This window comes from Lampris incognitus, chromosome 15, assembly GCF_029633865.1.
Source record: "Lampris incognitus isolate fLamInc1 chromosome 15, fLamInc1.hap2, whole genome shotgun sequence".
Classification (NCBI taxonomy): domain Eukaryota; kingdom Metazoa; phylum Chordata; class Actinopteri; order Lampriformes; family Lampridae; genus Lampris; species Lampris incognitus.
In genome coordinates this window covers 48,936,532-48,959,999 of record NC_079225.1, presented here as the reverse complement: position 1 = coordinate 48,959,999, position 23,468 = coordinate 48,936,532, and the positions used below count along the sequence as shown (strand labels likewise).

At 43.2% G+C, this 23,468-nt stretch overlaps 1 protein-coding gene across 1 annotated transcript in view; it reads left to right on the top strand.

Annotated features, from left to right (window-relative positions):
* Window positions 1–7,885, top strand: part of LOC130124904 (inverted formin-2-like) — a 51,869-nt gene extending 43,984 nt beyond the window's left edge. The window contains exons 20-23 of the mRNA XM_056294249.1: window positions 3,266–3,418; window positions 3,830–4,273; window positions 4,571–4,655; window positions 7,281–7,885. Coding sequence (XP_056150224.1) covers window positions 3,266–3,418; window positions 3,830–4,273; window positions 4,571–4,626 — 653 coding nt within the window. The 3' untranslated portion in view covers window positions 4,627–4,655; window positions 7,281–7,885. The remainder of the gene's footprint in view (window positions 1–3,265; window positions 3,419–3,829; window positions 4,274–4,570; window positions 4,656–7,280) is intronic.
* The last annotated feature ends 15,583 nt before the right edge of the window (window positions 7,886–23,468 follow it).

The following is a 23,468-nucleotide window of genomic DNA, read 5'->3' as shown; positions in this document are numbered from 1 at the left end:
AATTAGGAGCATAAGCTTTTAGTAAAGTTAGCAATGATCCCCCCAATTTTTTTCTTATCAAAACATATATCCCCCCTGTAGCTTTCTTTTCAGATATGAGTTCAAAACTAATTTTGCTTGAGATTAGTATCACCACTCCCCTCCTAGGTCCAGCTGAATATGATGAAGAAAAAACCCAAAGCAACTTGATTGATTGATTGTTTGATTCCTTTTAGTTTAGCATGCTCCGTTCCGTGTCTGTAAGGTGTTTCTTGCAACAACAAAAAAGTGACTTCAACTTTATTTATTTTCAATTTGGACAACATCTTGCTTCTTTTGATTGGATTGAGTAAACCATTTACGTTATAAATTACAATCTTAACTGCTTTCATTTAGCGTACAATAAAAATGTCAACACAAATATCAATTATACACTTAATGTATCAAAGGCAGCAGCCCAGAGGCTGCAGAGAACAGCAGGAAAAAAGAAACGAAAAAAGAAAGCCCTTGGATGGGCAAGAACATAGTACACAAAGATTGAACATGTTAAACATAAATTAAAACAAATAAAACAAAATCATAACTGAAGAATTAACTTCCATATGTGGGGTCTTCATTGTGACCCAAAATAAGCCCAGATGGAGAGAGGGCTTTGAGGGGAATCCCCCCCCTCCCGGTTGGTGGGAGAGGGCCCTCATTTGCCAACAGGCCTTAGTCTATTCTGATATCCATTTAGGTCTATGGCTATTAAAAGTATATTCAATGTCATCGCCAGCAAGGTGCTACTCAAATATGCAGTAATTATTTACAGTTATTCCATGACTGAAAACTATGTCCTGGGCTCCTTTTTAATAGAGACACCCTCTCTTCTCTTGGCTCGCCAGTAAGTGTCAATTTACAGTTCTTTCAAAGTCATGTACAGTCACACTGGGTCCTGGCGCCTAAAAGCCTGGAGCCTTTCCTTGTAGTCCGGAAGTCTGCCAGTGTCTTGCTTGTTCCCTGGTCTCCTGCTCGTGCGCCATGATAAATGCTTAACCTGATCCAGAAGATTCCCCGCGTGTTCGATTACAGCCACTGGGAGCCCTCTGTTTGCCATGTCTCCGGTCACTTCCTCCGTCGATACAGCACTGTTCCTTCCTGTAGAAAACTCTTCGCTTGGCTGGGAACGGAGTTTGAAATCGGATATTCTCTTTAACACCGATTTTGCTTCGGCGTTCTCCCTTCGCTTTTTCAAAACATCAGGTGCATAGTTGGTCCTGGGTTAGGGTGGCCAGATTTTAAAAATCTCAAACCGGAACCCTAAGAAGTGTACCACACGTTTGTGCACGTGCACACGCGTATGCACACACTCACAAGCTTGTCTGTCTCGCTGGACATGATACATTGAAGGATTTTTATCCCCTCCCACCGAAAAAAGACAGGCTAGAGGAGCCGAGTTTTTTTTTAAACTTCACACATACAGACAAATCAGTGTTTAATTCACACACGTGGTGCATTGTTTGTGTTTTTTTATTGGATGAGGTAATAAGGAGTGGGACAGAACACAGGAAATGTCTCTGTAAGCACTGAAAACAAATATAATATTCAATATTTTTTTAACTGCCTTGAAAACCGGGTCATTTGGGGGATGGATGTTGAAAACTGGGACATTTTACTATTTTACAGATATCTGTCGGGACTCGGGACACCCAAGTTTGAAACCGGGACAATCCCAGACAAACTGGGACATCTGGTCACTCTGTCCTGGGTACAATGTTAAACTGCAAGCGTCGGGTCGTCGGTGACTAAACCAGCACCCCCACTTCAACCCTTGGGTTGTTGTGAGGAGGGTGTGTGGACACCCAGCAGGACTAAAAACAAAACCTGTCAAAGAGCGGATGAGTTCGTCTGTGAACCAATGGCCGTCCATACCTGGAGAGGAGATGGGGCCACCAGGTACTCCCCCTACTGAAACATGATGACTCAACCCTGTTGAGGCATCAGCTGTACTCCTACGACCTCCATAGGTTACGGAACTGATGATGATGATGAGGTGCATAGTCGTGATCGAGATTAACCCTTTTTGAGATGTTCAAATCCCTGCTTTTGCCAGACCAGTCTCAAGATTTCTTCTTTCATTCTGTAGCTTGACATTTTGACTACAATGGACTTCGGTGAGGTGTCTGAGGACGGCTTCGGCATCAGGGCTTGATGCGCTCTTTCAGTTCATAATTCCAAAGAGGCAGGGAGCTCTGATTTTTTTTTAACAGGTGCTCTACAAAGGAAACCATTAACGGAGAGTTCTCCTCGAGATCCCCTTTACGCCATAGATTCTGATATTGTCTCATCTGGAACGGGCCTTTAAGTCCATCAGTTTAGCGTCCAGGTGAATCTGAAGTTTCAGCAGCTCATTTACGGCTTCTTCCGTAGTTTGAATTCAGGTTTCGGCCGTATCAGTCCTCTCTTCCACCTCCCCGATTCTCATGTTAGTTTTGTTTATTTCATCTCAAATTACTTTCAGCTGCTGACTGCTGTCTTTGCTAAACTCGCTCAGTTCTTTCAGCATGAGACCCAGGTTCGCGTTGTCAGTTTGTTCTTCACCGAGGTCCATTCATGTGTCGTTAACCTTCATAGCGCTGCTAGCCGGGGAAGCCTGGCTGACATAGAGTAACACAAACTGCATTGACTTCTTTTTATTAGGCATTTTCAAAGCCCACAATCTCAAATCAAATTTGAGTTAAAAGTTTTTGTAGATTCCAGTCATAGTGGGCTTTTAATTTTTAACTTAACTAACTGGCTTTTAACTTTGTCACGAGCACGTTTTCCTATGCTGCCATCTCCTCGCTTGCTAACCCGGAAGTCGCTGGGTTTTTTTTTTCAAATAAAAAATATTTCAACGCATTTACATGGCATCTTGTGAACTTTGGATCAGCGCAAAACAAGCCTTGAAAATTACATCCATGAAAATTACAGTCCCTGGCAAAACAAAATGTAAAAAATAGGAAGAGGGGTGCATTATTTTCTATCCACAGCATGTCTGTCTGTCCATCTATTCATTCACTCATTCATACTTTCCTCTCTCCCCCCGTTTGTGTCTGACTGTATTAAAGGTTAAATACTGATTTTTTTAGTTCATATGGGTGTTTTATGCAGCATGTGGCCTGTTACTGAAATACTTTCTTTGCCAGTTATCTTGGAAATCCAGGGATGATCAATGTGGTGCCATCCAAATTCTTCATAAACAATCACAGCAATCAGTATTATGACATCTTGGGACCAACAGTCTGTTCTCCTTCTCCCCCTGCAGAACAGAAAGGCGTCCCCGGCCCAGATGAAGGCTGTATCATTGACAACCTGCTGGCTGAGATCAGAAAGGGCTTTGCCCTGAGGAAGACCAGGCCCCCCACAGAGAGAGGTATCCTGCCTCCTGTTGGCAGGATAAGGGACAGTAGTCATTTAAGTGAGGCTGCTTTTGCTGGGACTGCTCATTGATTGTTAAATATCGCCATTCAAAAAGAAAGGTTTCCTGAAGGTTAAAATGTTTGACCACTAACTTGCCAACTAATGTGACATCTGTAAAAAAGCTTTTAGCACATGATTAGCCCAATGTACATAAATGTGACACAATGATCACTAGAGGGGCATTAATTAAAGGGGAAAATGATTCAACCACAGACATGCTTGAAGATATGCAAGAACATTTTTTTTAAATTGTAGGGAATTACACCCATTGTCCAAAATTGTTTAATATGAACTGCCTTATATTCATATTGTTGTTGTTGTTGTTGTTATTATTGGTGTAATTTTTGTTATTGGTGTAGTTGTTTATACATGAAGGTCACTGGTTTATTCTCTCTCTCATATTCTTCAGACCAGCATGCTAAACTAGAGCGCTCCATGGCTGTAGAGAAAAGAGGCGAGGCTGAAGAGCAGGATGCTCCTCCACAGACCAACCCAGCTCCTCCCACTAAACCATTCCTCCAAACAGGATCAGTGAACACCGCCCATCTCTCCATGCCTCCCACAGACCGTACCACTGAGGGAGACTCCACCCCCAGTGGAGGCCCCATCCCAAGAAGAGATCCCACCCCCAGTGGAGGCCCTGACTCTGGGTTAGACTCCTCTCCTGATTCCCAGGCTGAAGATAGTCCAGCAGGAGGAGAGGAGGTGGAACATGGTCGGGATTTGACAGACGGATATGAAGTGAACATAAACAGAAAGGCGGAGTCAGAAGTGTCGAGGAAGCTATCCAGAGACGAACCAAAATCTGATGCAAAAGAAACAAGAAGCAGGGACTCACAGGTCACCTATGCAGGTAAGGGTAGGGGTTAGGCTATGCATAGAATAAAATAATTTCCTGTATTTCTTTTTCAGTGATGAAGATTGCGAGGTGGTTGGGTTTATTTGTTCTCATATTTTAAATTTTAAACATGCAAATATCTTTTTCCTGCTGTTACACACTGAGGTTCGCTCCTACCAAATACTGCTTTGGATGCTTATTTTCATAACTGATCCAGACACACTGGGTTAATGTTGGATTGTTTAGTCACACATATATTTATATCTGAAATGATTGATTGTGTTTGGTGGGGACTGTGTGTGTGTCTGTCAGATTTTCACAGTGGAACAAAACAGTCAAAACCTAAAAAAGGATGTGTGTTGCAATAAGATGGGTCCTCCAGCATTCAGCCAATCAGGTGAATCCTCTACACAAACTTCACCTTACCTCACCCCCTTCTATCCCCTCTCTCACCTCAACTGGTTTCCTGTCAGTCACACTTCTTGTCTGTCCCTCAAATCTTTCTCCTCTGTTGCGTTAACCATTCCTGTCAGCTCTGAATATTAACACTTTTACAGATGCTCTGAAGTTGAGAATGTAAAGCTTCTGAGACTGCAACTGTGATTTATGAAGATGAAATAAACTGGACTTAAACAGTGTGCAACAGTAGAATCCAAATCAGTCCTGTTTCTGAATGACCTACATTACATTAGACTGTTGTAAGGGTTATTAAAGAACTGAAAGGAGGCACTGCTGCTGTCCAGCTCCAAGCGGCACGAAACTCTGACTTTCTGACCTTCAGAAACGAAACTGTAGAGTGTAAATTTCCTTTTTCTAGAATAACTAGTTCAACTAAATGTAATAACTAACCTATGCTGGCTCAGATAATGTAGGACAGGAAAAACTGGTCACCTGTTCTTGAAATAGATAAAAATAGAGTCATCCAGGCCAGTTGGTTAAAGAATTACCCAGGAATACCTTGAAGTTCAAACACATTATGAGCAACCTCATCCTAGGATCATCTATAGTTTTACTAATACTTCACCTCTCTATCTTCGGTATGACATTAGAATTATAGATTTGAATGATGTCAATTATTTTGGTTTAGTAGGGTAATTGGCCAGATACAACTGGGGAGAAAAAGAGGGAAAATTAAAAAAAAAACCCTACTCGTGCCAAGATAGGTAAAAAACTTCTAATAGTGATTTTCGCCATTTACGTTCCAGTCTCCTGCAGGCCCATTTAAGAGCATGTTTCTTGTTGTTAAACCAGGTGAAGGCCTCTTTAGCTGCCAGGCTCTGGTCATGAGAGTGGCCACTGAATCAAGGAGACTAGAGAGGGCCACATTTAAATCAGTGGTGAGATTTTCAACAAAGTCAGTCTCTACAGTGAAAGGAGCCAAGATTTCAGGCTGCTGCTGGCCGAATGCAGCTACAGTGGAGGGACCAATGTGGCGAGTGGCAATTACATCTGTGCTGACATTAACTGGACAGGCCAATAATGCTTCAAATTTGATGAGAAAATTATCTGACACAGCAGATGTGGTTGGTAAGACCTTCAGGTCAGAAATAGCTATCCCTTTAGATAAAACCAAACCAAGGGTGTTACCACTGCAATGAGTCGACTCTTGAACAAACTGAGTGAACCCAAAAGTATCAACTAGTGCCAGAAAGGCTTTACCTAGAGGATCAGCAGCCTTATTCAGATGAATATTGAAATTACCAAGAATTAGAATCTCATCAGAGTGAGTAACAAGGCCCGAGACAAATTCTCCAAATTCTAGTGAGTAAGGGCTAGGAGGTGCAAAGAGTATCGCAATGTGGACTGAGTGGAGTCTATTCAGAGTTGAGGGAGTTGGACTTAAAATAAGAGCCTCAAAAGATTCGAATTTAGCTTCAAGATTAGAAGTTAAATTGAAAATAGAGTTAAGACTAAGGCGACATCCCCACATCATTTATTTGTCTGAGCTACATGGGCATAAGTATAGTCAGGTGGGGAAGCTTCATTTAATGGAAGGAAAACATTTGGTTTCAGCCGTGTTTCACATAACCCAATCATATCAAAACTATGTTCAAGAATCAGATCATTTATTAGTGAGGCTTTGGTAGACAGTGATCTGATATTTATGAAACCACATTTAAACCTCTTGTGGAAGTGATCAGTAGTAGGCAGAGCTTTAGAGCTACCACTAGATGAAATATTAATTGGAATTAGACACCTTGTATTTATTAGTTGACCCTTTTAAAGACGTATGCCTTTGACAATATGTGGTCACACTTTTGACAACATTAGATGTTTGGTTCTGTAGATTATTAGGTACTTGGTTTCACATTTCACCACTACCAGTGGTAGGAATGATTTTTAGATTATTGTGATTCACACATTTAGGAGAGGAAAGTTTGGGAGCAATACAGCAGGGTAGGGAGACAGTCTCAGTGTTACAGACCAATTTGTCTGTCTGATCGATACTATGAGGAATTCCCTGACTAGACACATTAACTAAATTAGCTGACTCCCCAGCCGCACTAAGTTTAAACTTAGCAGACTCTCTAATCATCTACGACCTGCCTAAAGATACGTTACTAGTGTCAAAGTAAATGTAGACAGCAATCTATATTGCTAGACAAAGGAGCAGCACCGCCCCCAGAAGCCTGTATGCTGCCTACTTTCCGCAGGTAAGGGCAGTCCCAGAAAGAAGGCCAGTTATCAACAAAACCAAATCCCTGCTCATTACAGTAATGAGCCAGCCTGTGGTTGAGGTGAGCCTACTGTACATCTCCTCATTACTTATGGGTAAAGGACCAAACAGTTAATCGATGCTGACACATCTGATTACTACCTTTACTTTGATGTCCTGTCCTGTTACTACCTGCCCTGTTACTGCCTGTCCTTTTACATTCTGTCCTGTTACATCCTGTCCAGCCCTGATACTACCTGTTCTTTTACCTCCTGTCCTGTTACTACCTATCCTGTCTTTTAAAGTGTCTTCTAAGAGTCTCTGCTGTCAAGGTTTCTGATGTGTCTTTCCATCTCCTCTCTTCAGGTGAATTCCACAGGAACACACAGACTGAAACAGAAAGATTACCGTAACACAAGGAGCTATTGCTAAGTCATATGTACAGTCCAGAAAACACGTTTTTCTGAACTCCCAAACTCATACTGTCCAATAAACATATACTGAGCAAGAAGATTGGTGGAAAACATGAACACCTTTTTTGACTGAGTAGTTTTTTTAGATGGTTAATTTTGGGATATGTCTGAGATATTGCATTATGAACTGAAGGTAATAAACTGTAAATAGGTGTAAATGATATTTATAGTATATTGAGGAAACAGCTGTTAGAAGGTAAAGCCAGTATGTTTGGACACGGTGTGCAGGAAGTTTCTGTTCCTTCAGCAGTTCTTTAAGACCTTTGTGCTTGAGTTTATTGACTGTTAGCACAAAGCCAGATCCTGATACATTTTCATTCAATTTAGTTATTGGCACAGTTTTCAATCAGGAGTGTTTTGTGTTGACACAGTGAAAATGTGAGATATTGTGCACCTATTACTGCTGGTGGCTTTAAGATGTAGAGAGACATTCTGAAAATGGACATTGATTAAACCTAGATGAGCAATAATCTGTCCCGTGATTTTCTTATTGACAACAACTAAATGTTCAACCTGATGTTAAATAGCAAAGTATTAATGTATGAGACGTTCAGAAGGTATTGTTGCTGTAGAGGTCATTTTAAAGCCAGACTGTCTAATCAGCCGTCAGATCATCTGAAGAGAAAATAACCTATTCTGTAATCAAATTCAGCCCAGATCTGTCATGGTTGTGTGGTCTGGGCCATGAAGGCTCACTTGTTCCTCATCCCGATTGGTGTTTTGGTTCACCTGCACCCCATTTGCCTGAGTAACCCTGATTGCCCCATTTACCTGATTGCCCCTGCTTCACTCACCTGTTCCCCTTTCTCCGATTGGCTGTTCTGTTCCTGCGCAGTCCTTCGCCCAATCTCCCTGATTGGCCCCCCTACGTGTATATTCCCCCTGGTTGCCCTGGGTCCTTGTTGGATTGTCACACACACATACACACATATGGACTCTTGGTCGCCAGATGCGCCACGTCCTGTTTCGAGCCTTCCCTGCTGTCTGTAAGTTCTTTTGTTTTATTGAAGCATTGTTCAGGCCCAGTCTGTCTCTGAGTCGTGCATTTGGGTCCTCCATTCCTGCCCTCGGCGTGACAAGATCTGGTGAATTTACTTTCAATGTGTGTTGGCTTGTGTACACACGTGCGTGTGTGTGCATGTGCTATCCGACTGTGTGTGACCAGTGTTGAAGTTTTGTTTGAATTCAGCTGTTTGTTTTCAAATACACAGGACCTGATGGTCAAAGAAAGTTGAATCAGTTCATGTGGACACAACGTTTATTGACAGAAACGTTTCATCATCATCTAAATGACCTCTTCAGTCTCAAATGACTGCAGGTACCCCACCCTTATAAACAATACAGTGACTGCAGGTGTCCCCACCCTTATAAACAATACAGTGACTGCAGGTGTCCCCACCCTTATAAACAATACAGTGACTGCAGGTGTCCCCACCCTTATAAACAATACAGTGACTGCAGGTGTCCCCACCCTTATAAGCAATACAGTGACATAACGACCGAAAACGATTGGAAACTGATAGTTGGATAGTTTTCTGAGCTAGGTTAAGAGGAGAGGTGATGATCAGCAGCAGCAGTATGGTTTCATGCCAGGAAAGAGCACCACAGATGTGATGTTTGCTTTGAGAATGTTGATTGAGAAGTATAGAGGAGGCCAGAAGGAGTTACATTGTGTCTTTGTAGATTTAGAGAAAGCATACGACAGAGTGCCGAGAGAGGAGGTGTGGTATTGTATGAGGAAGTCAGGAGTTGCAGAGAAGTATGTAGGAGTGGTGCAGGATATGTATGAGGGAAGTGTGACAATGGTGAGGTGTGTGGTTGGAATGACAGATGGGTTCAAGGTGGAGGTGGGATTACATCAAGGATCGGCTCTGAGCCCTTTCTTGTTTGCAATGGTGATGGACAGGTTGACGGACAAGATCAGACAGGAGTCTCCGTGGACGATGATGTTTGCAGATGAAATTGTGATCTGTAGCAAGAGTATGGTGCAGGTGGAGGAGAGGTGGAGGTATGCACTGGAGAGAAGAGGAATGCAAGTCAGTTGGAGCAAGACGGAATACATATGTGTGAATGAAAGGGAGGACAGTGGACTGATGAGGATGCAAGGAGTGGAGGTGATGAAGGTGTATGAGTTTAAATACTTGGGGTCAACTGTCCAAATTAACGGGGAGTGCAGAAGAGAGGTGAAGAAGAGAGTGCAGGCAGGGTGGAGTGGGTGGAGAAGAGTGACAGAAGGGTACCAGCAAGAGTTAAAGGGAAGGTTTACAAGATGGTTGTGAGACCAGCTATGTTGTATGGTTTGGAGACCTGTGGCACTGGTAAGGTAAGGTAAAGGTGAGTTCTTTATAGCCTCTTTGAATTTGTTGTTTGTGTTTTTATAATTATTGAATTCGAACTGAAATCATTCAGTAAGGTAAACAGAATTTTTTTACAGCTATCTTACAGATTCATGAATCTGACCGATACCGCTCCATTTCTGTTGGCCCATCAGACTTTACTGCAAGTCAACTCAACTCTTTATTACAGAGCCAGGGTCCATAACAAAGACAAGGTAAAAACCAAATAAAGCCATAAAAGATCAGAACCATAGGTAATACATAAACCCTAGACAACATGTGAACGCAATGAAATAATATAAAAGGAACAAGTCAGTGTCTTATCAGAAGGCAGGTATACCAGTGGTCCCACTGCCGGGACTGGTAGCGTGTGGCACTGAATCTTGTATTAGTTAAACCCTTGATGATTCCATTATCAGAGTCACTGAGCCGGCAAATACATTTATACATGAGATTTCTTAGAAGAGCCTGGAAGGTACTGACTCCTGCAGCCACAAACATTTCACTTGCACTACACCATCTAGCTCTTTTACTAGTATTCTCATAGCATCATTATAAGCCATTCGAAGCCTCTGTAAGCTTGCTTTTTTACAGTGTGACCACAGGGGGCAGTATAAAGTGGTGTACAATGTGTAGTGTGACCACAGGGGGCAGTATAAAGTGGTGTACAATATGTAGTTTGACTACAGGGGTGCAGTATAAAGTGGTGTACAATATGTAGTTTGACCACAGGGGTGCAGTATAAAGTGGTGTACAATATGTAGTTTGACCACAGGGGGCAGTATAAAGTGCTGTACAATATGTAGTTTGACTACATGTGGGCAGTATAGAGTGTTGTACAATATGTAGTTTGACCACAGGGGGCAGTATAAAGTGCTGTACAATATGTAGTTTGACTACATGTGGGCAGTATAGAGTGTTGTACAATATGCTCTGAACAGATACATCTTCACACTAACTGAACACCAAACTTGCGTGACAGAGTGTGTACTTGTGCAGACGTCAGGCAGCACTGCCTATAAATACCATCATCATCTGTCATTTGTTCAGTAACATAGTGCCCAAGACATTTCACCTTATACACACCCCAAGATTATTGTCAGACAATTTAAAATCAAGAAGTTTTAGATCATTGCCCTCTGGTTCTACAACACTCTTGCTAGCATTATATTTGATATCATGCTGCACACCATACACACAACATATATATCAAGGAGCTGCTGGAGACCAGTGCTACAGCGACTAAGGAGGACAAAGTCATCTCCACACATAATATGGTTCACCAAGGTATTACCCATCATGCATCAGTGTTAGTCTTTCAATTGCTTGGACAAATCATCAATACTTAAATTGTAGAAAACTGGAGGCAGAATTCCCCCTTGCCTGACACCATTGCTAACCCCAAATGGGGCTGAAACACTATTACCCCATTTCACTTGCATGGTGTGGTGGGCATACCAATAAGCCAGGATTCTCACAGTGTATTTAGGCACCCCTCTTTGTCTCAATCTAACAAACAACTTTCTGTGATTAACACGATCAAAAGTTTTAGAAGCATCAATAAAACACATAAGAACCGGTGAGTTTTGGTCTGTGTATGTGATAATAATTTACTGTAAGACATATATACATAAGTCAGAGTTTTGGTCTCTGTGTTAATAATTTACTGTAAGACATATATACATAAGACAGAGTTTTGGTCTCTGTGTTAATAATTTACTGTAAGACATATATACATAAGACAGAGTTTTGGTCTCTGTATGTGTTAATAATTTACTGTAAGACATATATACATAAGACAGAGTTTTGGTCTCTGTGTTAATAATTTACTGTAAGACATATATACATAAGACAGAGTTTTGGTCTCTGTGTTAATAATTTACTGTAAGACATATATACATAAGACAGAGTTTTGGTCTCTGTATGTGTTAATAATTTACTGTAAGACATATATACATAAGACAGAGTTTTGGTCTCTGTATGTGTTAATAATTTACTGTAAGACATATATACATAAGACAGAGTTTTGGTCTCTGTATGTGATAATAATTTACTGTAAGACATATATACATAAGTCAGAGTTTTGGTCTCTGTGTTAATAATTTACTGTAAGACATATATACATAAGACAGAGTTTTGGTCTCTGTATGTGATAATAATTTACTGTAAGACATATATACATAAGACAGAGTTTTGGTCTGTGTATGTGTTAATAATTTACTGTAAGACATATATACATAAGAACCGGTGAGTTTTGGTCTGTGTATGTGATAATAATTTACTGTAAGACATATATACATAAGACAGAGTTTTGGTCTGTGTATGTGTTAATAATTTACTGTAAGACATATATACATAAGAACCGGTGAGTTTTGGTCTGTGTATGTGATAATAATTTACTGTAAGACATATATACATAAGTCAGAGTTTTGACCTCTGTATGTGTTAATAATATACTGTAAGACATATATACATAAGTCAGAGTTTTTGTGTCTGTATGTGTTAATAATTTACTGTAAGACATATATACATAAGAACCGGTGAGTTTTGGTCTGTGTATGTGATAATAATTTACTGTAAGACATATATACATAAGACAGAGTTTTGGTCTGTGTATGTGTTAATAATTTACTGTAAGACATATATACATAAGAACCGGTGAGTTTTGGTCTGTGTATGTGATAATAATTTACTGTAAGACATATATACATAAACCAGAGTTTTGGTTTGTGTATTTGTTAATAATATACTGTAAGACATATATACATAAGTCAGAGTTTTGACCTCTGTATGTGTTAATAATATACTGTAAGACATATATACATAAGTCAGAGTTTTTGTGTCTGTATGTGTTAATAATATACTGTAAGGCATATATACATAAGTCAGAGTTTTGACCTCTATGTGTTAATAATATACTGTAAGACATATACACTACCGTTCAAAAGTTTGGGATCACCCAAACAATTTTGTGTTTTCCATGGAAAGTCACACTTATTCACCACCATATGTTGTGAAATGAATAGAAAATAGAGTCAAGACATTGACAAGGTTAGAAATAATGATTTGTATTTGAAATAAGATTTTTTTTACATCAAACTTTGCTTTCGTCAAAGAATCCTCCATTTGCAGCAATTACAGCATTGCAGACCTTTGGCATTCTAGCTGTTAATTTGTTGAGGTAATCTGGAGAAATTGCACCCCACGCTTCCAGAAGCAGCTCCCACAAGTTGGATTGGTTGGATGGGCACTTCTTGCGTACCATACGGTCAAGCTGCTCCCACAACAGCTCAATGGGGTTCAGATCTGGTGACTGCGCTGGCCACTCCATTACCGATAGAATACCAGCTGCCTGCTTCTGCTCTAAATAGTTCTTGCACAATTTGGAGGTGTGTTTAGGGTCATTGTCCTGTTGTAGGATGAAATTGGCTCCAATCAAGCGCTGTCCACTGGGTATGGCATGGCGTTGCAAAATGGAGTGATAGCCTTCCTTATTCAGAATCCCTTTTACCCTGTACAAATCTCCCACCTTACCAGCACCAACGCAACCCCAGACCATCACATTACCTCCACCATGCTTAACAGATGGCGTCAGGCATTCTTCCAGCATCTTTTCATTTGTTCTGCGTCTCACAAACGTTCTTCTTTGTGATCCAAACACCTCAAACTTGGATTCATCCGTCCACAACACTTTTTTCCAGTCTTCCTCTGTCCAATGTCTGTGTTCTTTTGCCCATCTTAATCTTTTTCTTTTATTGGTCAGTCTCAGATATGGCTTTTTCTTTGCCACTCTGCCCTGAAGCCCAGAATCCCGCAGCCGCCTCTTCACTGTAGATGTTGACACTGGTGTTTTGCGGGTACTATTTAATGAAGATGCCAGTTGGGGACCTGTGAGGCGTCTGTTTCTCAAACTAGAGACTCTAATGTACTTATCTTCTTGCTCAGTTGTGCAACGCGGCCTCCCACTTCTTTTTCTACTCTGGTTAGAGCCTGTTTGTGCTGTCCTCTGAAGGGAGTAGTACACACCGGTGTAGGAAATCTTCAATTTCTTAGCAATTTCTCGCATGGAATAGCCTTCATTTCTAAGAACAAGAATAGACTGTCGAGTTTCAGATGAAAGTTCTCTTTTTCTGGCCATTTTGAGCGTTTAATTGACCCCACAAATGTGATGCTCCAGAAACTCAATCTGCTCAAAGGAAGGTCAGTTTTGTAGCTTCTGTACCGAGCTAAACTGTTTTCAGATGTGTGAACATGATTGCACAAGGGTTTTCTAATCATCAATTAGCCTTCTGAGCCAATGAGCAAACACATTGTACCATTAGAACACTGGAGTGATAGTTGCTTGAAATGGGCCTCTATACACCTATGTAGATATTGCACCAAAAACCAGACATTTGCAGCTAGAATAGTCATTTACCACATTAGCAATGTATAGAGTGTATTTCTTTAAAGTTAAGACTAGTTTAAAGTTATCTTCATTGAAAAGTACAGTGCTTTTCCTTCAAAAATATGGACATTTCAATGTGATCCCAAACTTTTGAACGGTAGTGTACATAAGACAGAGTTTTGGTCTCTGTATGTGATAATAATTTACTGTAAGACATATATACATAAGACAGAGTTTTGGTCTCTGTATGTGTTAATAATATACTGTAAGACATATATACATAAGTCAGAGTTTTGACCTCTGTATGTGTTAATAATATACTGTAAGGCATATATACATAAGTGAGTGCCATGTTTAGCTTTAAAACCAAACTGGTTATCTGTTGAATTGATAAACTCTTGCTATCCAGCAGGATTCTTTCTAGGAATGTTTGCGGTATTCTGGCTAGAGCTACAGGCCTGTAGTTCTCTAGGCTGCATACTTTACTAGCTCTGTCCTTAATGACTGACACTAGCAATACAGACAACACTGAGTCTAGTAACAAGCCATGGACCATAAAGCCAGTAAAACAAGTCAAGTCACATTTATTTATATAGCACATTTAAAACAACCACAGTTGAACCAAAGTCCTGCACAAGCTTAAAATACAATATAAAATCAGTGACACATATGAATATAAAAATACATGTAAAGAAAACATAATAAAATAAAGAATATAAAATATAAACAATAAAACATAAGCTAAAAATTATATTACCACAGTAAAATCACAGTGTCAAGCTCAACTTGAATTGAATGCCAGCGCGAAGAGGTAGGTCTTTAACTAAAATTTAAAAGTCTCCAGTGTCTGAGCAGATCTTATGTACTTGTAAGTTGCTCCAGAGACCAGGAGCTGATCTTATGTGTTCTGGTAAGTTGCTCCAGAGACCAGGAGCAGATCTTATGTGTAGTGGTAAGTTGCTCCAGAGATCAGGGTTGGATCTTATGTGTACTGGTAAGTTGCTCCAGAGACCAGGGGCAGATCTTATGTGTAGTGGTAAGTTGCTCCAGAGACCAGGGGCAGATCTTATGTGTACTGGTAAGTTTTTCCAGAGATCAGGGGCAGATCTTATGTGTAGTGGTAAGTTGCTCCAGAGATCAGGGGCAGATCTTATGTGTACTGGTAAGTTGCTCTAGAGATCAGGGGCAGATCTTATGTGTACTGGTAAGTTGCTCCAGTGATCAGGGGCAGATCTTATGTGTACTGGTAAGTTGCTCCAGAGACCAGGGGCAGATCTTATGTGTACTGGTAAGTTGCTCCAGAGACCAGGGGCAGATCTTATGTGTAGTGGTAAGTTGCTCCAGAGACCAGGGGCAGATCTTATGTGTACTGGTAAGTTGCTCCAGAGATCAGGGGCAGATCTTATGTGTAGTGGTAAGTTGCTCCAGAGATCAGGGGCAGATCTTATGTGTACTGGTAAGTTGCTCCAGAGACCAGGGGCAGATCTTATGTGTACTGTTAAGTTGCTCCAGAGATCAGGGGCAGATCTTATGTGTACTGGTAAGTTACTCCAGAGACCAGGGGCAGATCTTATGTGTACTGGTAAGTTGCTCCAGAGACCAGGGGCAGATCTTATGTGTACTGGTTAAGTTTTTCCAGAGATCAGGGGCAGATCTTATGTGTAGTGGTAAGTTGCTCCAGAGATCAGGGGCAGATCTTATGTGTACTGGTAAGTTGCTCCAGAGACCAGGGGCAGATCTTATGTGTACTGGTAAGTTTTTCCAGAGATCAGGGGCAGATCTTATGTGTAGTGGTAAGTTGCTCCAGAGATCAGGGGCCGATCTTATGTGTACTGGTAAGTTGCTCCAGAGACCAGGGGCAGATCTTATGTGTACTGGTAAGTTGCTCCAGAGACCAGGGGCAGATCTTATGTGTACTGGTAAGTTGCTCCAGAGACCAGGAGCAGATCTTATGTGTACTGGTAAGTTTTTCCAGAGATCAGGAGCAGATCTTATGTGTACTGATAAGTTTTTGCAGAGATAAGGAGCAGATCTTATGTGTAGTGGTAAGTTGCTCCAGAGATCAGGGGCAGATCTTATGTGTACTGGTAAGTTGCTCTAGAGATCAGGGGCAGATCTTATGTGTACTGGTAAGTTTATCTAGAGATCAGGGGCAGATCGTATGTGTACTGGTAAGTTGCTCCAGTGATCAGGGGCAGATCTTATGTGTACTGGTGAGTTGCTCCAGAGACCAGGGGCAGATCTTATGTATACTGGTAAGTTGCTCCAGAGACCAGGGGCAGATCTTATGTGTACTGGTAAGTTGCTCCAGAGCCCAGGGGCAGATCTTATGTGTACTGGTAAGTTGCTCCAGAGATCAGGGGCAGATCTTATGTGTACTGGTAAGTTGCTCCAGAGATCAGGGGCAGATCTTATGTGTAGTGGTAAGTTGCTCCAGAGATCAGGGGCAGATCTTATGTGTACTGGTAAGTTGCTCCAGAGACCAGGGGCAGATCTTATGTGTACTGGTAAGTTGCTCCAGAGACCAGGGGCAGCTGCTGCAGAGATTCTGTCACCCCTATTCATTCTTAAGCCTGGATTTGGCCAACGGGATCTGGGATGTTCCTAACATCTGGTTTGTTGACCTGAGTACCCTGACTGGTGTATGATGATGAATTAGCTCAGATTAATAAGATGGTGCCGGCCCATTTGTTGTGTAGTCGGTTCATTCATTGTTCATGCATTGCAATACCACCACGCCACCAGAGGGCGCAGTAGCCTAATGATTGTTGCTGAGTGTAGTACGGTGCTGAGGGTGATGAAGAAGTGAGATAAAAAGAAAGGAGTTGAAAACGTACGGTGCTCGTCTCTTGCCTCATTATTTTACAGCTATACTAATGTGATAAAGTCTAGTATAGGACAAATTAGCGACGAGAAATGGCGACTGCAGCTGTGCCCGTACCTGCTTTATTTCTGCCGTGTGCCGGACAACCTACAATTCCGTTCGACATGTGGGCTAGGATGTTCGAGAACTATCTGCTAGCCATTGATGCGGATGGTGATGACTGGCCAGACACGAGGTTACGTGCACCTCTTTTACATGGTCTGGGTACAGAGGGCCAGCGTGTGTTTTATACACTTGCAAATGCAGGTAGGACTTACGAAGAAGCGATGATGGCACTGCGTGCACACTTCAACCCAGCCATTAATGTTGTGGTGGAACGTCATAAGTTCAGACAGAGAATACAGAGACCGCAGGAGTCCATTACAGAGGACGTTGCCGCGCTGCGCGAGCTTGCCACAACATGTGGGTTTGACAACAGTAGAGACGAAATGATACACGTGACCAGATCATCGAGCATATCCATTGTGCAAAGATACGCGAGAGACTGCTAGGACAAGCAGATGCAAATTTGACACTTGAAAGAACACTCCAGATTGCATGCCAGGCGGAAGCTGCCATCGGGTATGCGCGCACGCTAGGTTCAGAGTCCCAGGTTCCCGTGCAAGCTGTAACGGCGAAGCCTAAACGTCCATTCAAAAATAAAGGGAAATACAACCGCTCTGCAGAGCCTGCAAACGCCACTCCAAGACAGGATAGATGCTGTTTTAGGTGTGGGTCGTCTACTCAAATTGCAAATGCTCCAGACTGCCCTGCCCTGAAGATGACTTGTCGAAAATGCAATAAAGTAGGTCATTTTGCCAAAGTTTGTAAATCTTCTGAAAGGTCAGGTGAAAAGTCTACCAAAAAAGTAGGTGAAGTTGTTGTGCAAGTGCTGGGAATTAATGCAACCCAACCAGCCCAGAAAATATCATGTGAAGTGACTATTAATGCCAAGTCAACTTCTTGCCCAGTAGCGCTAGTGGTGGATACGGGCGCCGCTGTGTCCATCATTCCTGAACACGTCTACAGAGAGCATTTCAGCAATGGGCCCCTGACAGAACCAGAGGTTAAGTTAGTGTCATATACAAAGTCAGACATCCCAGTAATAGGCTGTTTATCAGCTACAGTGCAGCACGAAGATACTACAGTTCCGGCTACACTATACATTGTGAAAAAGACAGGTACCTCTGTCTTGGGGATGGACTTATTCAGGGCACTGAGACTTTCTATAGTGAATAATACTGTGCTCTCAACTGCGGTTCCAGTGACAGAGGTTAAAACTGGACCAGTGAAACTGGGCTTAGCCAAGGGTTTTGTCCACCGTGTTAGAGCGAAGGAGGGCAATGAAGCAGTACAGCCCGTCCAACAGAAGCTGAGGAGACTTCCCCTCTCCGTGAGACAAGCTGTCTCCACGGAACTTGAGAGACTGTTAGAAATGGACGTGACAGAGTGGATTGATGCATCTCCATGGGTTTCACCCATCGTGGTCACGCGACGGAAGAACGGTGCGGTGAGACTGTGCGTGGACTTACGTGAGCCTAACAAGGCTATAGTGATGGACAGTTACCCACTTCCACACGTGGATGACTTGTTCTCCGAGATGAGCAGTGCTACTGTATATTCTTCCATAGATCTCGCAAACGCATATCATCAAGTCCTTTTAGCGCCAGAAAGCCGGAACTTAACCGCATTCATAACGCACGACGGACTTTTCAGGTTCAAACGGGTCCCATACGGGCTGTGCTCCTCCCCAAGTGCTTTCTCCAAGATGATGTCGCTCGTACTTAAAGGCCTCAAGGGGGTCCAGTACTACTTGGACGATGTCATAGTGTATGGCAAGGTCAAGGAGGACCACGACTGCAACCTGCAGGAGGTGCTCGCCGCTATCAAGGGCGCCGGCCTCCAACTAAACGAGGAAAAATGCCAGTTTAACCGGTCCAGCCTGCGGTTCCTTGGGCACAGGATCTCTGCCCAGGGCCTGCAGCCACTCACCGAGCACGTCAGAGCCATTACAGAGACTCCAGTGCCAAGTGATGCTACAACACTTCGCTCATTTCTAGGGCTCACGGCGTGGTACCAGAAGTTCGTAAACAACTACGCGTCGCTCGTGGAGCCTATGCGAGCATATCTGCGTGAGGACACATTTCAGTGGACTTCAGCAGCTCAGGAGAGCTTCGAGGCGGTGAAGGACCGTATTGTAAACAGCCCAGTGCTGTCCGTCTTCGACCCCAGCCTCCCCACCTACGTGTCTACGGACGCATCCGATTATGGCTTGGCGGCCGTACTGACACAACTACACCCGGATGGGACAGAAGGTACAGTTGCATGTGCCTCACGCACACTTAACCCCGCTGAACGCAAGTACTCCATTGTTGAAAAGGAGGCGTTGGCCTGCGTGTGGGCCGCTGAAAAATGGAGGACCTTCTTATGGGGTACTAGGTTTACACTATGCGAGGACCACCAGGCTTTGACCACACTACTTGCAACAAAAGGCCTGGGCCGCGCAGGGATGCGTATTGCGCGTTGGTCTGCGAGACTACTGTGCTTTACATACGACGTGGAGTACCGTCCTGGCTCACAAAACCAGGCGGCCTACAGCTTTTCCCGGTTGCCCCTCCCTGCAGACGAGGATACAGAGCCAATGACCGAGCCGGAGCTTGTTGCTCTGTTGGACACAGAACTGAAAGCTCTTTCAGTAAAAGACTTTACGGAGGCATGTGAGGCGTGCCCTGAGCTCACAGCTCTTAGAGCACAGATAAACAGGGGCTGGCCTAAGACAGCTAAGTCCTTACCAGACGAGCTCAAACCATACTTCGCCACGAGAAATTAACTGTCAATACAGGATGTGATTATTTACAGGGGGCCTCACCGACGACTTGTGCCAGTTGCCCTACGGAAGCAGCTGGTGGACTTGGCACACGAGACACACCAAGGGGTGGTCCGCACCAAACAGAGGCTGCGGGACTTATACTGGTGGCCCGGTATGGACACGTGTGTGCAGGAGACTATCCGCTCATGTGGATCGTGCCAGATGAATGATAAAAGTGCCAAGACGCATTCTGCTCCTCTCCAGCCCATCCCACTCCCGGATGCCCCATGGCAGAAAGTGGGGATAGACATAGTGGGACCGTTCGAGTCAGCTACTTGGGACTGTCGCTTTGCTGTGACGCCGACTGACTACTACACAAAGTGGCCAGAGGTCGCTTTCACTTCAACTATCACTACCGCTGCAATCACTACCTTCCTGTCTGCTGTGTTCTCCCGGTTTGGAAATCCTATCGAACTGGTGAGTGACAATGGAACACAATTCACCTCTACCGAGTTTGCAGACTACCTTGCAGCGAGAGACAATAAACACAGTAGAGTGTCTCTTTACTATCCACAAGCGAATGGAGCCGTGGAGCGCTGGAACCACGTTCTCAAAGAAACACTACTCTCTGCCGAGCAGGAGAGAAGGCCATGGAAGCCATACGTACAGGATTTCTTGTCCACCTACCGTGCTACCCCAGATGGCACCACCGGGGTGTCACCGTATGAACTCATGTACAACCGACTGATGCGCACCAAAGTGAGCATTGGCCCAGCACGAAAACCTGACCCACTGTCGGAGGAACAACTACGCAGTCGGGTTGCTGCCAAACAGGAGGCATCGAAAACCTACACTGACAAGAAAAGGGGAGCACGTAGGCCTAAGATCAAAGAGGGAAGCCTAGTCAGAGTGAGGAACCCTTTCCATGTGAAAAAGGGACTAAGTTTTAGAGACCTACCCAAGTGATACGCAAAGCTGGTTCGAGTGCTTATGTGCTAGAGGATGGGTGTACGTGGAATGCTGCCCACCTCTCTCTGGTCCCTGAAAGCGGAACAAACAGGGAATCCGATCCAGAGCCAGTTGCCAACCCTGCTCCAGTGCCGGAGTCGGCCCGACAACCTGAGCCGCCCCAACAACCAGTTGGCACTGGGGTCATGGACAGACCTGTGAGAGTAAGAAAGGAGCCTGCTTGGCTTAAGGACTATGAACACTAGTTAGTCCAATGGACGGTGAGAAATGAGGAGAGAATAAGTGGATCTGAAAATAGGGAAAAGAAATACTGTTGATACTAAAATGTGAAAAAAACAATGCTGTGACTAAGGTAAAAAAGAAATGTTTGTTTTGCACTGATTTTGATTGATACCAGGTTACTGTGATTTCAGTGCCTTGTGATTGAAAGTGCCTATGTTACACTGATTAACATTTTTGGGATTACAGGTTCAAGATTTCCTGCTATATTTTATTTACAGTAATATTACAGTGGAACTGCGGTTGATGGTTATTGTGGTTGATGGTTATTATAACATTTCTATTGTGGGAAGTTGTGTTGATGCTGATAGCACTTGAGTTATTGTACTACTGATGTAGAGGGGGAATATGTTGTGTAGTCGCTTCATTCATTGTTCATGCGTTGCAATACCACCACGCCACCAGAGGGCGCAGTAGCCTAATGATTGTTGCTGAGTGTAGTACGGTGCTGAGGGTGATGAAGAAGTGAGATAAAAAGAAAGGAGTTGAAAACGTACGGTGCTCGTCTCTTGCCTCGTTATTATTTTTACAGCTATACTGATGTGATAAAGTCTAGTATAGGACACCATTTAAAGAGTGGAAAACAAGTAATAAAATCTTAAACTGGATCCTAAAACAGACAGGAAGCCAATGAAGGGAGGCCTGTGCAGGCATGATGTGATCATGTCGTTTCTTTCCTGTCAGCAGGCGAGCAGCTGCATTTTGTACAAGCTGCAGGCAGCGAAGCGACGACTGAGCTACACAAACATACAGTGAGTTGCAATAATCCAAACGAGAGGTAATAAAAATATGAATTACTCTTTCAAAATCATTTGGAGGGAGATAGGCCTTCACTTTTCCCAGAAGTCATAATTGGAAAAAACTTGTTTTGACTACTGAGCTTATTTGTATATCAAAGTTAAAAGAGCTGTCAAACATCACACCAAGATTCCTAACAGAGGAGTGACTGTAGGAAGTAGCAACGAGAGGGGATATCCTCACACTGGCATATTTAAGGTGTTCAGCAGTAACATGATCTAAGCCACTTGCCTTGTTAACAGACAGCTTGTGTATAGCTTGGTACACCTCATGTGACATGATCACCATTGAATCATCACTCTCAGTGTTGCCCACCTTTTTTACAGATCACTGGACACAGAATAAGGTACTATAATGCTGTCGCCATAACTCAGCAATATTGTCTGTACCGGCGGTACCATCAACAGTGTATGGTAGAGATGTTTTACAGATGGTGAGAACTCTCACTTTCCAGAAATTAGCATGATTATTTCTTAGCCATGGAATCTGCCCTCATGGCTAGCTCATTTTTACAGATGAAGCGAATGGCGTACTTGTATCTTGCATTAGTGAACTTCTTGTGTTCACACTCAGGCTCATGTCTGGGTCTGCCTGCCAAAGCCCATGATTTAAAGGCTTCACAGGCTTCTTTATGAAACCCAGCTACATGTTTGTTCCAACCACGCCCGATGTTGTCTTATTATTTTCTTATTGTCTTACAGCGTTGGCTAAATGACTGTAATGTAATACAATGGGTATATTGGGAGAAGGATACTGAATATGGAGCTGCCAGGGAAGAGGAGTAGAGGAAGGCCAAAGAGGAGGTTTATGGATGTGGTGAGGGAAGACATGCAGGTGGCTGGTGTGACAGAGGAAGACGCAGAAAACAGGAAGAAATGGAGATGGATGATCCGCTGTGGTGACCCCTAACGGGAGCAGCCGAAAGTAGTAGTAGTAGATATATAAGATATGGGAAAGAATAATAGAAGCTAGGTTAAGAGGAGAGGTGATGATCAGCGAGCAGCAGTATGGTTTCATGCCAGGAAAGAGCACCACAGATGTGATGTTTGCTTTGAGAATGTTGATGGAGAAGTATAGAGAAGGTCAGAAGGAGTTACATTGTGGATTTGGCAGCACAGTGGCCCAGTGGTTAGCACTGTTTCCTCACATCAAGAGGGTCCTGGGTTCGAACCCGGGCCCTCTCAGGTCCATTCTGTGCAGCGTTTGCATGTTCTCCCCATGTCTGTGTGGGTTTTCTCCGGGTGCTCTGGTTTCTTCCCACCATCAAAAAGACATGGATTGCTGCGTCCCCTCCAATACTGGATGTCAAAGTTGAATGCAGACTGTTGAGACACCCACTGCTGGCCTGTGGCATCTGGCTTTGCTAAAGACATCACATATTTCAGGGGTTTATTGTCTGTCAGCACTGAGAATCTACGCCCATAGAACTTGTCTGTCACTGCCCACTTCAGAGCGAGGAACTCAAGTTTGTGTGCAGGATACTTCATCTCAGCTGGACTCAAGCCTCTGCTGGGATAGGCTATGACTCTCTTGGCTCTGCCCTGGACTTGAGCCAAGACAGTGCCAAGCCCCTCCCCTGATGCATCAGTCTGAAGCACAAAAAGGTAGGCCGTAATCTGGATAGCGCAGTACTGGAGCGG